Source organism: Pecten maximus, chromosome 17 (genome assembly GCF_902652985.1).
Source record: "Pecten maximus chromosome 17, xPecMax1.1, whole genome shotgun sequence".
NCBI classification, from domain to species: domain Eukaryota; kingdom Metazoa; phylum Mollusca; class Bivalvia; order Pectinida; family Pectinidae; genus Pecten; species Pecten maximus.
The window spans coordinates 22,407,997-22,429,622 of NC_047031.1; the positions used below are offsets into that span (position 1 = coordinate 22,407,997).

Here is a 21,626-nt window from a genome sequence, read left to right on the forward strand (position 1 = left end):
GATATAAACATTTATCTTTTACACTGTAATTAGCCCTAATCACCTTTTGAACAACAGGGCCCTGATGTACATATTGAACGCGGTGTATACATGTCTGGGTTCTGTATACAACGTAAGTGCATTGTACTTTCGTGTGACATTTTCTGTGAAGACGTGTTCTCTGTTAATTCTACTATGATTTTGTTTGAAACATGTTTTCTTATACACTTGTGTTGAAGAACTATAACAAATACTTATATCCAGTTTAAAAAGATATTTATTCTTCATGAAAATCACAATATATATAAAAATACAGAATGCAACATCAACCTAATAAACAAGACTACAGTATGACCATTAACCTTATACACAATATACTACAATAGGACCTGCCAACCTTATACACAACACTACAGTATGACCCACCAACCTTATACACAACACTACAGTATGACCCACCCACCTTATACACATCCCTACAGTATGACCCACCAACCTTATACACATCACTACAGTATGACCTACCAGCCTTATTAACATCACTACAGAATAACCCACCAACAGTATACGCAACATTACATTATGACCTACAAACCTGATGCACAACACTACAGTATGACCCACCAACCTTATACACAACACTACAATAGGACCCACCAACCTTATAGACAACACTACAGTATAACCCACCAACATTATACACATCACTACAGTATAACCCACCAACCTTATACTCAACACTACATTATGACCCACCAACTTATACACAACACTACAGTATAGCCCACCAACATTATACACCCAAATCTTATACATAACATTACACATAACATTACAGTATGACCCCCAAACCTTATACATAACATAACAGTATCACCACTAAACCTTATACATAACTTTACAGTATGACCCCGAAACCTTATACATAACATTACAGTATGACCCCTAAACCTTATACATAACTGAACAGTATGACCCCCAAACCTTATACATAACATTACAGTATGACCCCCAAAATTTATACAAAACACTACAATATGACCGATCAGCATGATACACAACACTACAGTATGACCCACCAACCTAATAAACATCACTAAAATATGACCTACAAACCTTATTCACAATACTACAGTATGAACCCCAAACTTTACCCTGATACGTGTCCTTCCTGGTAGTCAAGTCCTCCGAGATAGAACTTTGATTAATGTATTAATGTTTCTGTACTCTTTTATACATTTTACGAAAACCTTTACATGTAATTTCCTACACAATACTTTGATATATTAATGTTTTGTGAATGTCTTTTTCTATTGTTGTTTGGCTCTTAATGACCTAAAACAATAGAAAACAAAACAAAACATGCAAAAGAGATTAGAGAGAAACAATAGGCTTACCATGTGAGTGTATAGTTCTGAATCTCAATCAACAAAATTATTTCCACTAGTAAATACTCAAGCTATTTATACAATTCCACAATCAAATGGTTTCACCCAAAATTCTACATTATTTGTAAAGAATTTCACTAAATACTGCATAAAAGGGATTACTTTTTGATATTTGTTTTGAAAAACTTACATTAATATCTTTTCCGTGTTTTGCATGAAATGCATTTAATTTAGTTTTTGAAAATTAAGTGTAGTCATTTTGTAAAACCTATAGCCGTTGGCCTCAGTTATTGATTAACGCCTGTCTCGATACTTTTGTTAAAACATGGGAAATTTGAATCGATGAAAAAATTAAGCTATGTTTTTAGTGTAAACAGTTGAATGCTACCATCAACCTGTCACCCCCCTGAAACGGGACCGACAAAACAGTTTTAGTAATTCTTCCCTAAAAGTTGTCCCTGTCAGACCATAGAGTGCGAAATTAGCAGCATGATTCAGGGCAGATAAAACGTCAATCATACATATGATGTATGGATTGGAATGCATAAAAACTGTAAATCCTACGTCAGCAGCTAGGGTATAGGTCATTACGCATATCACAGGAAGTGACGTCATGAAGAATATCAGCACGGTAGCCATCAGTAATACCATTGTTTTCAACGTTGAAGACTTTATCTTCATTCTGCCTGATGTCAAGTTGTTTGATAAGTGTTGTCTACGTTTATTAGCAATATAAAGACCTCGGATAATTAGTATACTTAGTACCAATATAATAGCAACGGGTACCATCGCGTAGGTAGGTAGATCGATTATATTAAAATATTCCGCAGTAAAGTGAATAGATTTCGCTGGAAAAAGGCAAGAAGTGTTATCATCATTCCATTTGAAACAAAACAACGGAAAGTCGAGGGCAAAGATTGCCAGGAATATACACATTGTAGTGGTGATCGCCCTTTTTCTGGTACAGAATGTTTTGACTTTCAATGGATGACAGACGGCAATATATCGATCGACACTTAGGGCAACTATGATCCAGGAAGAATACTGAGAGAATATGATATAACATATATAAAAAGGAGAGTAATAATTACGTGGTGTATCTTTATGTGCCGACAAGAATACACTGGTGTCAATATAATATAGGAACCCCAAAAGTATTAAAACTACACTATCAGACAGGGCCAGCACCGCTAGATAGAGGTAGAACGACGAGACTCTAGACAGCTGGATCACCACTATAAAGGACAGCGTGTTCCCGATAAGGCCAAACGATGAAATAATCGGGATAAGGTAGAAATACACCCATGAGGCTCCGTAATCAATCTCGGTTATGACAGACCAGTTGGCTGCCGACGTAAAGTTACACAGTGATGTGTTGTTGTCAATAGTTGCGTCTTGGATAGATATCGAAGAGTTCCACAGGAAAGAATTGCATTTGGTCATACTTCTGATGTTTTGTGGTAACGTAAAATTTGCCATGATTAAAGTGGACCCTGAAACAAAAAGAAAAAAGCATGTTACTTACATCTGTTCAAATTTGTAATTGTGGTGAGAACTTCGTATTACACTTAAATGGCGCCTAAATAAATAAATAAATATGAAACAGGCAAAGCCTGAAGCGAAGTCTATATGTGGATTGTTGATATGTGGATAGCTATGAAGCAATATCATACCTACCACCCTAAAGAATATTTCATAATGAAGATGTCAGGTTTCTCAATATATAAAGTCACACTCGGCAGATTTTTGATTGTGTTTTCTACAAATTATTATTTTGCTGCTTGAATGTTTTATTTGGTACTGATTTTTGATAAGAAAAACAAAATGGCCGACAGGCCGCCATTTTGGATTTTGAGATCTTTATGAAAAAAACCCGTAAAAAACAACAACACATATTGTAGTTCTGATGCATTGGTTGTTTCATATTTCAAAATGGACTCCCATTGCAGAGAACTTTCAAGCCCCGCTAATGGAATTGATATAAGAATGTATATAGTATATATGTAATTAACGAGTCAGGGTTAACATGTCCAATTAAGATATTCAATTATATTTGTATTCTGAAATGTCATGCATGGATATTAAAAGTGGATTGGGAACAGAAAGAAATGAAATATCGAAATAAGACCGGGTTTCTACATTTTTGAAAATCATGAATTTACCTGTCTGTACAAGTGTTTCTCACAATCTAAGCAATGTATTTTTCTCTTGACTTGTTGTATTTCAGCCATATTTTAAAACAAACCCACTTATCTAAAAGGCTACCTTTACCAACACTAAATTACAGTCACTCTTATTACGTTATTGGAAAAATCTGTATCAGATTTTGATACGGAGATCGAAAACCACACTTTTGGCATCCTTTTATACGGAGATCGAAAACTACACTTTTGACATGCTTTTTATACGGAGATCAAAAACTACACTTTTGGAATGTTTTAATACGGAGATATAAAACTACACTTTTGGAATGTTTTAATACGGAGATATAAAACTACACTTTTGGAATGTTTTAATACAGAGATCGAAAACGACACTTTTGGCATGTTTTAATACAGAGATCGAAAACTACACTTTTGGCATGTTTTAATACGGAGATCAAAAACTACACTTTTGGAATGTTTTAATACGGAGATAGAAAACTACACTTTTGGTCAGTTTTAATACGGAGATCTAAAACTTTTGGTATGTTTTAATACGGAGATAAAAAAAACTACACTTTTGGCATGCTTTTTATACGGAGATCGAAAACTACATCTTTGGAATGTTTTAATACGGAGATAAAAAAAACTACACTTTTGGCCTGTTTTATTACGGGAATAAAAAACTGCACTTTTGACATGCTTTTTAATATGGAGGTCGAAAACTACATTTTTGGCATGTTTTAATACGGAGATAGAAACTACACTTTTGGAATGTTTTAATACGGAGATCGAAAACTACATTTTTGACATGCTTTTTATACGGAGATCAAGAACTACACTTTTGGAATGTTTTAATACTGATATGGAAAACTACATTTTTGACATGCTTTTTATACGGAGATCAAAAACTACACTTTTGGCATGTCATCCAGAGCAATCGGGGTAAGTAGAGTCTTGTCCTAGGGCATAACCACGATAGGACAAACTGTCGCTTTTCTCAGCTTCCTGAGAGACTTAAACTGTTAAGTCGAACCACGCACCTAGGATCTTCACCTGTGACGGGCATTTTATTTGACCGACTGAGCTAGGGCGGACCCAGACATCATAATGATAATTTTAAATTTAAGGTATCAATTTGACTGAACGCAACCTCTCTCTCTGATATCATGTGATTTATGTTATGACCCTTTGATATAGAAATGAATTCAAAGATGTTGATCAGATTATCTTTAATTAGTTAATCAGATTGAATTATGTACATATGTTTTTTTCTGAATCTTGTTCACACTCGGGGAATGTCGAGTTACTTCAATCATGCGGGTAAATTTGATACCTTTACTTTTTCTCTCGTACACTACCATTACGCGTTCATATAACTATATTAAACTTGGAATCTTCATGAATATAAAAATGATTTTAGTTTATTTTGTTTAACGTCCTATTAACAGCAAGGGTCATTTAAGGACGTGCAGGTTTTGAATGTGGAGGAAAGCCGTAATACCCGGAAAAATGAAACTCACCACATGGCAATATTGATTCAAGACGACGATAATCACTCTGACTGTGACAGTTTTTTTTAATGCTATTAAGTTTAACATCGTAGAGAGCCAATGGATATTTTTGAAAATATAATGGAATATTCAAATATTTTACTTACGAATTGTATATATATATATTCTTTCGCTATTAGTAATTACATGAATCTGTATGCGGGTGACTTCGATGGTTGAGACCTATATTTATAAAGTGTATATGATCTCAATTACAAAATGAATCATTTTTCTATAACAATATATGAAAACTACAATATTACCGATATAGATATCAGAACAAAGTAAGGTTACACCGTACAGTGCATAGGGTTCGGGGTTTTTGCTGAGGGGCGATATTAAAAAAGAGATTTTTTACTTCATGCATAACTTTTTTTTTTCTTTTTCTCTGTGATTTTTTTATTTCAAGAATTAGTTATTTTTTTTGTAGAAAAACGTTTATGATATCAGAATATATGCTTGCTATCAACAAGAAGGCCATTTTCATTAACATCGAAATTCAATTTTGATATAAAAATGGTGATTAAATAGTGAGACATGAACAAGGGATCTATCCTTTGAAATTACAGAATGATGTACATATTATACTTGATCAATATAAGTCATTTGAATGCAACACCAGAGCTACCAGCAGCTAGAAATGGGTGGGTACATACTTGACAAGACAAGACAAGACAAAATCACGCATTTTTACCTTTAAAGTGTAATGGCAACTTTTCTCAAGTTGAAGCAGTTGAAGCCCAAAACGAAAGCTGAAATGAAACAAAAAAGAGTCAGTCAACACGTCTATCAGTGCAATGTCTGATGGAAAGCTTATACAATGTGTTTATTTGACTATGGAATCCAGTATGAAGTTAAATGGAGATAGGAATAAGTAATTAAAAGAGACGTGTTGCCTGAACTCTATTTGCATGTCTTTAAAAACTTGAATACTTTGCATTCCTAACACAAAATGTATAATTCACCTGTGTATTTTGATTTTTGGTTTAGTTCCTATTTCATCGTCTTTAAATTTTTACATAAAAGTCGTAAACGAAAACACGTTCGTCCACAGTTAGATTGAAAATACCCGACGAGCGATCGAAGTTACCCGACGAGTGATCGAAGTTACCCGACGAGTGATCGAAGTTACCCGTCAAGTGATCGAAGTTACCCGACAAATGATCGAAGTTTCCCGACAAGTGATCGAATTTACCCGAAGAGTGATCGGAGTTACCCGCAAAATAATTACGGCTCATTTCTTTAAATCAATGCTACAAATTAAAACGGGATTTTGAAAGATGACACGTAGCGACAAAAACCTAAACCTGAAATAGATCAAAAGGAAACCGAAAAACTGGATGTGCAGGTGTAAAAGACAAATACTTTCCAATAAATTGCTCAATTTTCAACATTGCGTTTTTAAATCCGAACAAAACAGTACCTGGAACTGACAACTTTTTATGAATAATTTCGTCGATATAAGTGAACTGTATAAAGGCTTAGCATATGTTCTGAGATAAATCTGTCAATTAATATATAAGTATATCAAAAACACACCGTAACAGAGGTTAAACAAAGAGGGTAGATAATTATTTAGAAGTTTAAGGCTGTTCAATACTCTCTATAAATATTCAGTCTTCTAATCAGCCGCTTTTAGAACCGCCTTCCAGGAGAAATGATCACTGCTCTACCGAGCAACGACAGTTAAATATGTTAATGTCACGTGATAAAATTCGTAGGATAGTAATTGATATTCCTTATAACCTTTTTCATGTGTATTTGTTTTATTGTGTATGTGTATGACAAATGAAGAAAATATAATAATACAAATACATGACGAAGACAATGGGAAAAAGTCATTTATTATAAAATAGTCTACTTCCTCCAAGATAGTACCAGTTCGATAAAGAACACGAAGACGGCACACTAACAATATACGCCGTCTGCAGTCATACTAAAGGATTGAACAACCTTATTTCGTGAGTTATTCTATCATTCTCACAGGATCGCAGAAAACTGAAGTGCGTTATGATTGAGTTGCTACAATACTATGATAATTATGGAATAGAAATTAATTTTCAAAAGAAAGCAGCTCAATGTTTCAAAGTTTTTCTCACAATCAACCTGTAACAGTGTTATCTGGTAACTTTGTATTTTGTTTGGTAAGATCACGGAGTGACAATGCAGAGCAAATAGAAATGTAACACTATACGAAATTTGACGGGGTATATTGTTCCGTCTCGATGACCGAAAGTGTAGAAAGTCTATTAAGTATCAAAGAAATCGGTTGAAAAATTCTTTTACTACTATCAATAATTTTTTTTGTCGTCTGTCTTCAAAAGATCAACATGGACACGTTTTGTGGATTTGACGGTGGTCAACATTAGCATAACTGGTTGTCCTCATGTAATGTCTACTAATCTGGGGTTTGAGTCGTACGAAATATATAATTTGATGATGTTAAAATAGACGACGCATGGAAACGAGATATTGCATCGATTAGGCCTACAGTATATCGAACAATAACCTGACACCCCCTTGATTCTTTTTTTTCATAATTTACTTTTTATTCAGTTTTTTCATCATAAAAAATGTACAATACATAACTTTCTCACACATACACACACACACGTACCAAGGCTTGTATAAACGCAATCAATTAGTTTACTGAATTTGTATAAATCAAAGATATTCAAAAGACCGTAATTAAACATTAATCACATACACACATTTATACACACACATATCCATATGTCCCACACAAAAACATTAAATGCAGAGAAAACTAAATAGTTAAAATTTCTGTACTGTAAATACATTGCATCATTACACACTCACAATTACACATGTATCATTTCTTTACAACATGTATATAAATTTCACCATCACATACACATACACACCCATGCACACCCTCATATACCCACTTCTTCACATGAATATATACTCTAACATACATATACACCCTTACATACATCTACACCCTTACACACATGTACACCCTGACAAACACATTATACATTTGAATAATATATTCTAGGAAACATGTTTACATGCATATGGACAAGTAGTGGAATAAAGGGGGAAAATAAGATAGAAATAAAAAAATAAAGAAAACGAATATTTTTAAAGCCTTTATTCACTCACTCTGTATGAGAGAGAGAGAGAGTATTTATATTTATAATCTTTTTTTCAATTATGGAATTATCAGCTATGTAAAAGGCTTTTGGAGATATTCTAAAATATATATATATATATATATACAAGTTACAGCATTATAAGTCTATTTTATTTGTTCCATTCATTTTCAAATTTGCGTTTAGCATTTTCACCCTTACTATTAGCAATGTATTTTTGAATCATGTAATTATTCTTAATTATATTGATGAGCGCGTTTATACTTAGTGAGTTATGTAAACATCTCATTCTGTAAATATATTGTTTTATGATAATAATGATTTCATTATCAACTCGACTGACACCCCCTTGATTCTTGACAATGAACAATGAAAAACAAAATGGTTAAATCGCTGGCCCTAATCGTGGTCATTTAAATGAAACGGTCGCGGCATCTAACGTAGGCCTAAGCCTAGAGCTTCCCGTTTCCTGGTACAGTATTAGCTCTAAGTTCGGTGTCATTCGGTACGGATATTGTAGCAACAGAAAAAAAACAAATCAACGAATAAACACTTTTTCAGAATGAACATTTAACATCACAATAACCAGTAATAACATACCTACAAAATCCAGGAAAGGACCGATAATTAAATTTGATAAAGATTAGTCTAATATTCAGCGGTGACGTTCGACTTCGCGATGACAGTGTCGTCCTCGAATATATTAAAGCGGAGTCATTTAAAGTTACAGATTAATAATTCACACAGACACAAGGATTGTCAAACTAATGTTTTGTTTTGTAAAATTTTATCATTTATAAATATAGTACAGAGGATATCAGTCGTGCATCTAAAATACGATTAGCTTTCGTTCATAACGAAGTATATTTTGTCGCGTAGTGATTTGGTTCACGGAATTTAGTTGCTACGTTGGGAGAATTTGAACTTGACCAGCTTACATTTGTAAGTAAAGAAGTTATGGGATAAAGAACTCGAGTTGGATAAAAATGATAAACAATCTCCTCTCGTTGGGTAACCTCTATTTATATGACATCCAAAAATGTTATAAAATGAATTACATTTTCTAAGGCTGTCATCCGCTTGTCATTAATTGTAGTTGATGGGACATGCAAAATATGATATAATATATACATTGTATAATATATAATACAAGTTTAAAGTAAAGTGTTAATGATAGGAAATAAATCAAAAGGAATTCCAAAATCAAGATTGGTAGATGCCAATGACTTATGATAATTAAATCCTTTTCAATAAATTGCACAATTTTTAAAATTGTATTTCAAAAGAAACTGAAGTATCATGAATCGTGTCACTTTTCGAAATAATTAAAACAAAACCAAGCAAACTATCAACAACGGGGACTGAAAAATCAACCAAGAATTTTCTACTACCTGCAATGTCAAAGGATTTTACGAAAGAGATTTTCTTGAAATTATAAACCATTCTTTGTTGCGGTGAAACTTTTTTCCTATGAAGAAATACATAAAATTCATGTTTACAGATTTAGCATATGTTCTGCGATCATAGTTAACGTATCGATTAATATATGAATATAAATATATAAAACTCACCGTTACAGATGATTTAGGAGTTTTAGACTACTTAGTGTTATATTATACAATCCGTCTTCTAATCAGTCGCTTTTCGAATCGCTTCTAGGAGAAATAATAAAGGTTGTACCTAACAACGACAGTTAAATATGTTAATGTCACGTGATAAATTTCCTATCATCTTTAATTACGCATATGGTATGTTTTGTATATGTATAGATATAAAGAAAATATGATAATAAAAAATAGACGAAGAGGACAATGGAAACAGGTCATTACTGTGATAACAAAGAATTCCATGTTGAAGACATCTCTCATTAAAAAAACAATACAAAAGAAGATTGACTCCTTTGTCTTGTTCGGTTGATAATGATCATGGCTTAAGAATTTGTGAATGTTATAACAGATATGTTTAGAAGACTGCTGTGGATCAGTTAATTGGCATTCTTTTGGGAAGCCAGAAATCTCGAAAATGCCGGAAATCAGGCCATTGTAGAAGATACTTTTTATCTTCAGTTGAAAGAGTTATTCGATTCAAAACCAGTAAAAAACAGAATATAACTGAAATGACTGGTTATCGTGCATTGATAATGATACGATGTAGTATGGCTAGATTGAAGAAAGACTTTCCATTTGGTTGATCTAATAGTACTATAACATAGATTGAAATAAAATAAATATAATTCATACTGCTAGAATAGATAGACTTTTGTCAGAGTGTTCATTTCTATTCCATTATTCGTTATTTATTGCAAATATGATGTTAATATCCTCATCATTCAGTGGTCATGTCTACTGTGCGTGGTAGAAATTCCCCAGGGTTGGACTCACAAGGGGTCAGCCCGCTATGCATGTATATGGTCATCAAAGTGTCAACCAGTCAGAATTCGTTTAGCCAGCCACTGGACCAATCAACAAGAACATTGATCCATATTCTTGTATAAAGCACGGGAACCCTATGGAAAAGACGAGGAACATATCAATATGATAGGAAATATCAATATACTTTTACATATTATCCATTGTTATCATTAGTCAAACCAATCAATGTATTACTGATATGTTTACACATATGTCACTATATATATATTTAATTGATGTACATTTTGGCATACCTTTAACTTTTACACTCGGGTATAGCAAATGTTTCATTTTCCTCTTGCGACCAATCAGAGTTGTGGATTTCATTGTAATACAGAAAAAAATAATTTAACTGGAATTATTAATCATGTGTCCCATATCATTTCCGGTGATAAACATGTAGATACTCTGAGAGGGATCCATCTCAATCACAAACTATTTATCACCAGTCTTTCTGTGGCTTACAGGTCATTGTTGTTTTAAGCTTAAACAAATTATTTATTACATGAAACAAGATTCATCAGATTAAACCTCACCGGGTTTATGAACGTCTTACTAATCAATTTAATTTTAATGTCTATGACATCTTATGGAGTGATATTGATAAACATTCCCTTGACCGACATAAACAGAGAAGTTTTTCTTCAGTTGTATATTGGTATGTACTTATGTGCAGTTGTATCAAATAATGCATGTGTGGACCAAAATATGGTGTTTATATATAAGCTGTAGCACAAATTAACAACTCACGATGTCAGGCAAGTCACCTCCTAAAAAGAAACAACGAGGGTCCAAAGAGCCTGCTGACTAAGCAACACCTCAGACGCTAAACTTCATTACAATGACAAAGGATAGAATTGGGCAGGATACATTGTGTAGGATGTGATGGATAATAAACTCCCCAGTAGTATGTTTGTGTTCTGTATTTAATGCCATCTATAAAATTAATGAGATATTTTGAAATGTAATAGTATGTGTATTAGTATATGTAATATGCAATGTGGTACACCATATATGTTAATGGTAATTTTAAGCGTTAAGCGGTAAAGCTTAAGCCAACAAAGAAAGATTAAATGGTAACTAAACAATTCGACCGCTACATATGCAGGGAAAAGAACATTTTGACACCAAATGATGCTTTTCGGTTATGCTTGAATAGCCTTGATGACTGATCTATAATTATACAAATCATACAATTGACCTCAACTCTTGTATAAATTCTAACCAAACTCCAGACTACACATTTTTTCTTTATTATCCCTACCTTGTGCGATCAGAGTGGCTATCCATCCTGTATTTCAGATTATCAAGAAGCTCTTTGAACCACAAAAGAAAAGTCGGACCTGCATGGCTGACGAAGAGGACTGTTTTTCATGGGCGAGATGAACATTTTATTGTACAGAGACAAGAATGCGTACATAGCCCAACGTGGGTCATGATTGTTATACTATTTATACTTGTTGACTGCAAATCATATATTGTAGTATTTGTATTAATGACGCGAGCAACTCTCTTTATTACAAATTCACCAGTGAAATATCGAAAATTATTCATTCTCCGTACCCTCGACGATTAAGAAAAATAAAGCTGACCCGGTATATTTTGTTATGAAAATGTAATAAACAGAAAATGTAATAGTGTCTTCAGTAATACCAAATGTATTTCACTGGTGGAGCGAATATTTTGAAAAGAGTTTTTTATGAACTAAAAGGGAATTTTAAAGTGTGTGCGTCCGTATGCGGTCGACTGTTATAACCTTGTATACAATATTTTAAGAGCCACACCTGCTTGGATTTGAGTGATCATTGGTCAATGTGAAAGATCAAATGTAGTACTTGACCACATTCAAAACAATTGGGCCTAGCTGTTCAAAAGGTGTTTAGCTTAATCACTTGACCAGTGAAAATCTCATTTCGTCTTTACCTCAAAACCCGAGGGTGTGTATTCCTTGAAATAGGCAGATTAGAAGAGACTGACAAGTGCTATAGTCCTTTCAAATTTTGTCAAGTTAGTTTTACCAGAAATGATTTGTTCAGGATATAAACATTTATTTTTTACACTGTAATTAGCCCAATCACCTTTTGAACACCAGGGCCCTGATGTACATATTGAACGCGGTGTATACATGTCTGGGTTCTGTATACAACGTAAGTGCATTGTACTTTCGTGTGACATTTTCTGTGAAGACGTGTTCTCTGTTAATTCTATGATGATTTTGTTTGAAACATGTTTTCTTATACACTTGTGTTGAAGAACTATAAGCAATACTAATATACAGTTTAAAAAGGTATTTATTCTTCATGAAAATCACAATGTATATAAAAATACAGTATGCAACATCAACTTAATAAACAACACTACAGTATGACCATTAACCTTATACACAATATACTACAATAGGACCCACCGACCTTATACACAACACTACAGTATGACCCACCCACCTTATACACAACACTACAGTATAACCCACCAACAGTATACACAACACTACAGTATAACCCACCAACAGTATACGCAACACTACATTATGACCTACAAACCTGATACACAACATTACAGTATGACCCACCAACCTTATACACAACATTACAGTATGACCCACCAACCTTATACACATCACTACAGTATGACCCACCAACCTTATACACCTCACTACAGTATGACCTACCAACATTATACACATCACTACAGTATGACCTACCAACCTTATACACATCACTACAATAGGACCTACCAACCTTATACACCTCACTACAGTATAACCCACCAACAGTATACGCAACACTACATTATGACCTACAAACCTGATACACAACACTACAGTATGACCCACCAACCTTATACACATCACTACAGTATGACCCACCAACCTTATACACATCACTACAGTATGACCTACCAACCTTATACACAACACTACAGTATAACCCACCAACATTATGCACAACACTACAATATAACCCACCAACATTATACACAACACTACAGTATGACCCACCAACCTTATACACAACACTACATTATGACCCACCAACCTTATACACAACACTACAGTTTGACCTACCAACCTTATACACCTCACTACAGTATAACCCACCAACCTTATACTCAACACTACAGTATAACCCACCAACCTTATACTCAACACTACATTATGACCCACCAACCATATACACAACACTACAGTATAGCCCACCAACATTATACACCCAAATCTTATACATAACATTACAGTATCACCCCTAAACCTTATACATAACATTACAGTATGAACCCCAAACCTTATACATAACATAACAGTATGACCCCCAAACCTTATGCATAACATTACAGTATGACCCTCAAAATTTATACAAAACACTACAATATGGCCGATCAACCTGATCAACACTACAGTATGACCCACCAACCTAATAAACATCACTAAAATATGACCTACAAACCTTATTCACAATACTACAGTATGAACCCCAAACTTTACCCTGATACGTGTCCTTCCTGGTAGTCAAGTCCTCCGAGATAGAACTTTGATTAATGTATTAATGTTTCTGTACTCTTTTATACATTTTACGAAAACCTTTACATGTAATTTCCTACACAATACTTTGATATATTAATGTTTTGTGAATGTCTTTTTCTATTGTTGTTTGGCTCTTAATGACCTAAAACAATAGAAAACAAAACAAAACATGCAAAAGAGATTAGAGAGAAACAATAGGCTTACCATGTGAGTGTATAGTTCTGAATCTCAATCAACAAAATTATTTCCACTAGTAAATACTCAAGCTATTTATACAATTCCACAATCAAATGGTTTCACCAAAAATTCTACATTATTTGTAAAGAATTTCACTAAATGCTGCATAAAAGGGATTACTTTTTGATATTTTTTTTGAAAAACTTACATTAATATCTTTTTCGTGTTTTGCATGAAATGCATTTAATTTAGTTTTTGAAAATTAAGTGTAGTCATTTTGTAAAACCAACCTATAGCCGGTGGCCTCAGTTATTGATTAACGCCTGTCTCGATACTTTTGTTAAAACATGGAAAATTTGAATCGATGAAAAAATTAAGCTATGTTTTTAGTGTAAACAGTTGAATGCTACCATCAACCTGTCACCCCCCTGAAACGGCACCGACAAAACAGTTTTAGTAATTCTTCCCTAAAAGTTGTCCCTGTCAGACCATAGAGTGCGAAATTAGCAGCATGATTCAGGGCAGATAAAACGTCAATCATACATATGATGTATGGATTGGAATGCATAAAAACTGTAAATCCTACGTCAGCAGCTAGGGTATAGGTCATTACGCATATCACAGGAAGTGACGTCATGAAGAATATCAGCACGGTAGCCATCAGTAATACCATTGTTTTCAACGTTGAAGACTTTATCTTCATTCTGCCTGATGTCAAGTTGTTTGATAAGTGTTGTCTACGTTTATTAGCAATATAAAGACCTCGGATAATTAGTATACTTAGTACCAATATAATAGCAACGGGTACCATCGCGTAGGTAGGTAGATCGATTATATTAAAATATTCCGCAGTAAAGTGAATAGATTTCGCTGGAAAGAGGCAAGAAGTGTTATCATCATTCCATTTGAAACAAAACAACGGAAAGTCGAGGGCAAAGATTGCCAGGAATATACACATTGTAGTGGTGATCGCCCTTTTTCGGGTACAAAATGTTTTGACTTTCAATGGATGACAGACGGCAATATATCGATCGACACTTAGGGCAACTATGATCCAGGAAGAATACTGAGAGAATATGATATAACATATATAAAAAGGAGAGTAATAATTACGTGGTGTATCTTTATGTGCCGACAAGAATACACTGGGGTCAATATAATATAGGAACCCCAAAAGTATTAAAACTACACTATCAGACAGGGCCAGCACCGCTAGATAGAGGTAGAACGACGAGACTCTAGACAGCTGGATCACCACTATAAAGGACAGCGTGTTCCCGATAAGGCCAAACGATGAAATAATTGGGATAAGGTAGAAATACACCCATGAGGCTCCGTAATCAATCTCGGTTATGACAGACTGGTTGGCTGCCGACGTAAAGTTACACAGTGATGTGTTGTTGTCAATAGTTGCGTCTTGGATAGATGTCGAAGAAGAGTTCCACAGGAAAGAATTGCATTTGGTCATACTTCTGATGTTTTGTGGTAACGTAAAATTTTCCATGATTAAAGTGGACCCTGAAACAAAAAGAAAAAAGCATGCTACTTACATCTGTTCAAATTTGTAATTGTGGTGAGAACTTCGTATTACACTTAAATGGCACCTAAATAAATAAATAAATATGAAACAGGCAAAGCCTGAAGCGAAGTCTATATGTGGATTGTTGATATGTGGATAGCTATGAAGCAATATCATACCTACCACCCTAAAGAATATTTCATAATGAAGATGTCAGGTTTCTCAATATATAAAGTCACACTCGGCAGATTTTTGATTGTGTTTTCTACAAATTATTATTTTGCTGCTTGAATGTTTTATTTGGTACTGATTTTTGATAAGAAAAAACAAAATGGCCGACAGGCAGCCATTTTGGATTTTGAGATCTTTATGAAAAAAACCCGTAAAAAACAACAACACATATTGTAGTTCTGATGCATTGGTTGTTTCATATTTCAAAATGGACTCCCATTGCAGAGAACTTTCAAGCCCCGCTAATGGAATTTATATAAGAATGTATATAGTATATATGTAATTACCGAGTCAGGGTTAACATGTCCAATTAAGATATTAAATTATATTTGTATTCTGAAATGTCATGCATGGATATTAGAAGTGGATTGGGAACAGAAAGAAATGAAAAATCGAAATAAGACCGGGTTTCTACATTTTTGAAAATCATGAATTTACCTGTCTCAAGGGAAAAATACAGTGATAAACACAGGTCTCTTGCCAACTAGATATTCAATTGTATAAGTATTTTGACAAATCGATCGTGTACAAGTGTTTCTCACAATCTAAGCAATGTATTTTTCTCTTGACTTGTTGTATTTCAGCCATATTTTGAAACAAACCCACTTATTTAAAAGGCTACCTTTACCAACACTCAATTACAGTCACTCTTATTACGTTATTGGAAAAATCTGTATCAGATTTTGATACGGAGATCGAAAACCACACTTTTGGCATCCTTTTATACGGATATCAAAAACTACACTTTTGGAATGTTTTAATACGGAGATATAAAACTACACTTTTGGAATGTTTTAATACGGAGATATAAAACTACACTTTTGGAATGTTTTAATACGGAGATCGAAAACGACACTTTTGGCATGTTTTAATACAGAGATCGAAAACGACACTTTTGGCATGTTTTAATATGCACATAGAAAACTACACTTTTGGCATGTTTTAATACGGAGATCAAAAACTACACTTTTGGCATGTTTTAATACGGAGATAGAAAACTACACTTTTGGTCAGTTTTAATACGGAGATCTAAAACTTTTGGTATGTTTTAATACGGAGATAAAAAAACTACACTTTTGGGATGCTTTTTATACGGAGATCGAAAACTACATCTTTGGAATGTTTTAATACGGAGATAAAAAAACTACACTTTTGGCCTGTTTTATTACGGGGATAAAAAACTACACTTTTGACATGCTTTTTAATATGGAGGTCGAAAACTACACTTTTGGCATGTTTTAATACGGAGATAGAAACTACACTTTTGGAATGTTTTAATACGGAGATCGAAAACTACATTTTTGACATGCTTTTTATACGGAGATCAAAAACTACACTTTTGGAATGTTTTAATACGGATATAGAAATCTACATTTTTGACATGCTTTTTATACGGAGATCAAAAACTACACTTTTGGCATGTCATCCAGAGCAATCGGGGTAAGTAGAGTCTTGTCCTAGGGCATAACCACGATAGGACAGACTGTCGCTTTTCTCAGCTTCCTGAGAGACTTAAACTGTTAAGTCGAACCACGCACCTAGGATCTTCACCTGTGACGGGCATTTTATTTGACCGACTGAGCTAGGGCGGACCCAGACATCACGCATTTTTACCTTTAAAGTGTAATGGCAACTTTTCTCAAGTTGAAGCAGTTGAAGCCCAAAACGAAAGCTGAAATGAAACCAAAAAGAGTCAGTCAACACGTCTATAAGTGTAATGTCTGATGGGAAGCTTATACAATGTGTTTATTTGACTATGGAATCCAGTATGAAGTTAAATGGAGATAGGAATAAGTAATTAAAAGAGACGTGTTGCCTGAACTCTATTTGCATGTCTTTAAAAACTTGAATACTTTGCATTCCTAACACAAAATGTATAATTCACCTGTGTATTTTGATTTTTGGTTTAGTTCCTATTTCATCGTCTTTAAATTTTTACATAAAAGTCGTAAACGAAAACACGTTCGTCCACAGTTAGATTGAAAATACCCGACGAGTGATCGAAGTTACCCGACAAGTGATCGAAGTTACCCGACAAGTGATCGAAGTTACCCGACAAATGATCGAAGTTTCCCGACGAGTGATCGAAGTTACCCGACAAGTGATCGAAGTTTCCCGACAAGTGATGGAAGTTACCCGACAAGTGATTGAATTTACCCGAAGAGTGATCGGAGTTACCCGCAAAATAATTACGGCTCATTTCTTTAAATCAATGCTTCAAATAAAAACGGGATTTTGAAAGATGACACGTAGCGACAAAAACCGAAACCTGAAATAGGGGGATCAAAAGGAAACCGAAAAACTGGATGTGCAGGTGTAAAAGACAAATACTTTCCAATAAATTGCTCAATTTTCAACGTTGCGTTTTAAAATCCGAACAAAACAGTACCTGGAACTGACAAAGTTTTATGAATAAAATTCGTCGATATAAGTGAACTGTATTAAGGCTTAGCATATGTTCTGAGATAAATCTGTCAATTAATATATAAGTATATCAAAAACACACCGTAACAGAGGTTAAACAAAGAGGGTAGATAATGATTTAGAAGATTAAGGCTGTTCAATGCTCTCTCTATATATTCAGTCTTCTAATCAGCCGCTTTTAGAACCGCCTTCCAGGAGAAATGATCACTGCTGTACCGAGCAACGACAGTTAAATATGTTAATGCCACGTGACAAATTTCGTAGGATAGTAATTGATAAGAGCGCAGCTCTAGGGCGCCGAAGGCGCCCGAGCGAAGCTCTCTAAATACTGGAAAACGGTACCTCCAACAAGAGTTGCCTCCCTTCCCATACATACGAACAAAGAAAATCGTATGGTCCAAAAAACCGGTACCGGAATGGCTCAAAACCGGATGTAGTATTCCCATGGGCAAAAATCTTGAACAATGTCAACACCAAAGTCTCACTATAGTGTTTAAACATTAGTTATATATGACTTTTGTTCTCATATGAAAATTAAGTAACAAAACAGCGGTATGTTTTCGCTTTTATTTTTATCATGTCGTCCGTAACCGATCGGGAATTACCGAATGTCATCGTCTCCATTCACGTCTGACCGATACATTGTACACAACAAGACATGCGAGTACGTTGGAATTAAACTCAGTATAGGGTCCTTGTAATTATTTTTGTATGTGGTTCCAGTCTGATCTAATCAAAGGTAGGCATTTGCCGATAACACTGTGTTATGATCGATTCTATCGTAAATATTTAGGCCGCCTTGTCGATTTATTTTCTCAGCGTTAACGTTAGGCTTACGACAGGCACTTGATTTGCATTGTAAACAATAACATGCCGAAAGACAACTAGGCTAGGTATATGCATAGGAAACAAGTGCCTATCGGTTACGTAGAGTTCTACCAGCTTTTTTATTGTTAGTTACAGATGATACGATGTGTCTGACTCGCATTGTTTATTATAATTAGAAGAAGGTTATATTATCTACAGCACATGGGGCTAGTAACCATTTAAAATGTCCGAGTCTAGATTCTAGTATAGTAGGCCTATATAAAGCCCATGTGATAACCCTAGATTTTTATCATTTATGAAATGCAGGCTTAGTACATGTGTAGTTAGTCTACTTTAGTCAGCAGAAATAAACATAGATCAACATGGCACATATGTAGGTTGTACCAAGAATAATGATTGAATTTTAAATGAAATTTATCTGAAAAATAATTCTTTGCAATGTTTATAAAATAATTGTCATATTATACTGTTGAGAGTATTATAGATCAGGTTTCTATTGCTAAGTATAGTAACTGTTTATTTCACAAAATATTGCCTGAAATTAGTAAAAAGGAAATTTAAAACAATCTTTTGTACTCAATGTCAAAACATACAAGGACTGTTTTATTGTGTGTGTTCTAATTAGGTGTTTGAAGTTCCAACACTTCTCCAATGCCTGGCATGTTCTTAAATGACCCTGGCAGTTAATTATATAATGAGACTCAATTTAGAGGGACATTCCTTCTTTCAGATATCAGAACCATGTACATTTTTTACTGATGAAATCCACTTTTGAACAGGGAAATAAATCAATGCCAAAATGTACAGAAAAATGATGAATCCTACAAAAATACTGACTGGCTTTCAAGTAAAAAGTGTTATTTTGGTAGGAATAAAGAATTTTTAGGACTTAGAATTTGGAGAACTTGTGTTAATTACCCTGCGAGTCAAACTGTTTGATTTATGTAAATTAAAGATTCGAATATTTACTATTTGGGAAAAAATCATATTTTCCAATAAGTTTGATTTTGATGACCTAACCTTTGAATTTAAACTAATGATGGAATCACCCTTTAAATGAAGTAAACCAAATTTAAACCAAATGTATTACAATGTTTATGAACACATGTAAATGTACAGTGTAATATGATTTAAACCTTGTAAACAACTGCTGTTAATTTCCAAAGCCTGGAAGATTATAGAATTTCTATAATTATTTTGTAATTAATCATAATTACAAAAGGAGAGTAATTGTCCATGGTGTTGACTTTTAGTAGGTTTAACTTAAATTTGCTACAAATTCTGTTTTAGTGGAGACAAGAGAATACATGTACTTACAATCAAAATTAATTAACTCGAACTATGATAACTCAAAAACACTGGTCCAAGTCAAAATCTTTGTTTTTATAGTAATAAAATATATAAGATAATTCAAAGTTTGACAACTCAAAAAATTTTGATATAAATAACTAAATTTAAACTTTCAACCAGATATTACAAAATTGACAGAACATTATAATTATATACTGATGTAATCCCAAAGTTGATTCATATTTTATTTTTAAAAGCGCACAAGTGAATTTCTTTTAAAAGTTCTCTATAAACAGATCTTCAAATCATATGTTATAAGTACATGTCCTCGGTCCAAAGTGGTTTTGCCCAAAAATGAGTTGAAGTGACTGAATAACAGTTCAAAATGTTCTATATTCCATTCCAAATATATGGTAGAATCAAATATTACACATGGTAGAAGGATCTTCAATTCAAGTCCTTTAAAGTTGATATAATTTAATGCACCTTGGGTCTGTAGTTTGTTTTTTTTAAGATGAGGGGACCCATGTTATTAGTTAACTCAATACAAAAACAGAAATTATATTGAATATTGCTATTGGAAATAACACAAACTTTAATAGAAGTATCAGAATGGGATATCTGTGCAATAGTATATGTTTATATATTTATGTACATGTGTATATACATATATATAGAATAAAACTTGTAGAAACTTTGTGAAGCGATTAAATATATATATGTATATATATATATATTGGCACTATGACTGATCCACAGCGGCCTGAGTAGTGGGACCAAAAAGCGTAAAATTGACGAAACTTCTAAACTTCCAGATATGAAGAAATCAAACATATCCTTCATGGATGAAAGAGACTTGATTTAGGTACTTTTCAAAATATTAGATTTTTTTTTTCTTTTTTTTCTTTTTTTTTTTACCACAGGGTGTCCTGTTACCCTATAGGGATGGGTTATAGAAATAATTATTTAATTCATATACAGAAATTACACTTTTTGGCCTTATTTAATTTGTTCAATTAATTTATTAAATAAAAGCGAGTTTA

General features: G+C 33.7%; 2 protein-coding genes across 2 annotated transcripts; both read right to left on the bottom strand.

The window, feature by feature from the left end:
* Positions 1-1,591: 1,591 nt before the first annotated feature.
* On the bottom strand, positions 1,592-2,846 carry LOC117315219 (FMRFamide receptor-like). The gene has a single exon (XM_033869363.1). It carries the CDS (start codon positions 2,844-2,846, stop codon positions 1,758-1,760), a length of 1,089 nt encoding a protein of 362 aa, XP_033725254.1. The 3' UTR covers positions 1,592-1,757.
* An 11,771-nt stretch (positions 2,847-14,617) lies between these two features.
* LOC117315220 (FMRFamide receptor-like) lies at positions 14,618-15,803 on the bottom strand. The gene has a single exon (XM_033869365.1). It carries the CDS (start codon positions 15,793-15,795, stop codon positions 14,704-14,706), a length of 1,092 nt encoding a protein of 363 aa, XP_033725256.1. The 5' UTR covers positions 15,796-15,803; the 3' UTR covers positions 14,618-14,703.
* Positions 15,804-21,626: the final 5,823 nt, after the last annotated feature.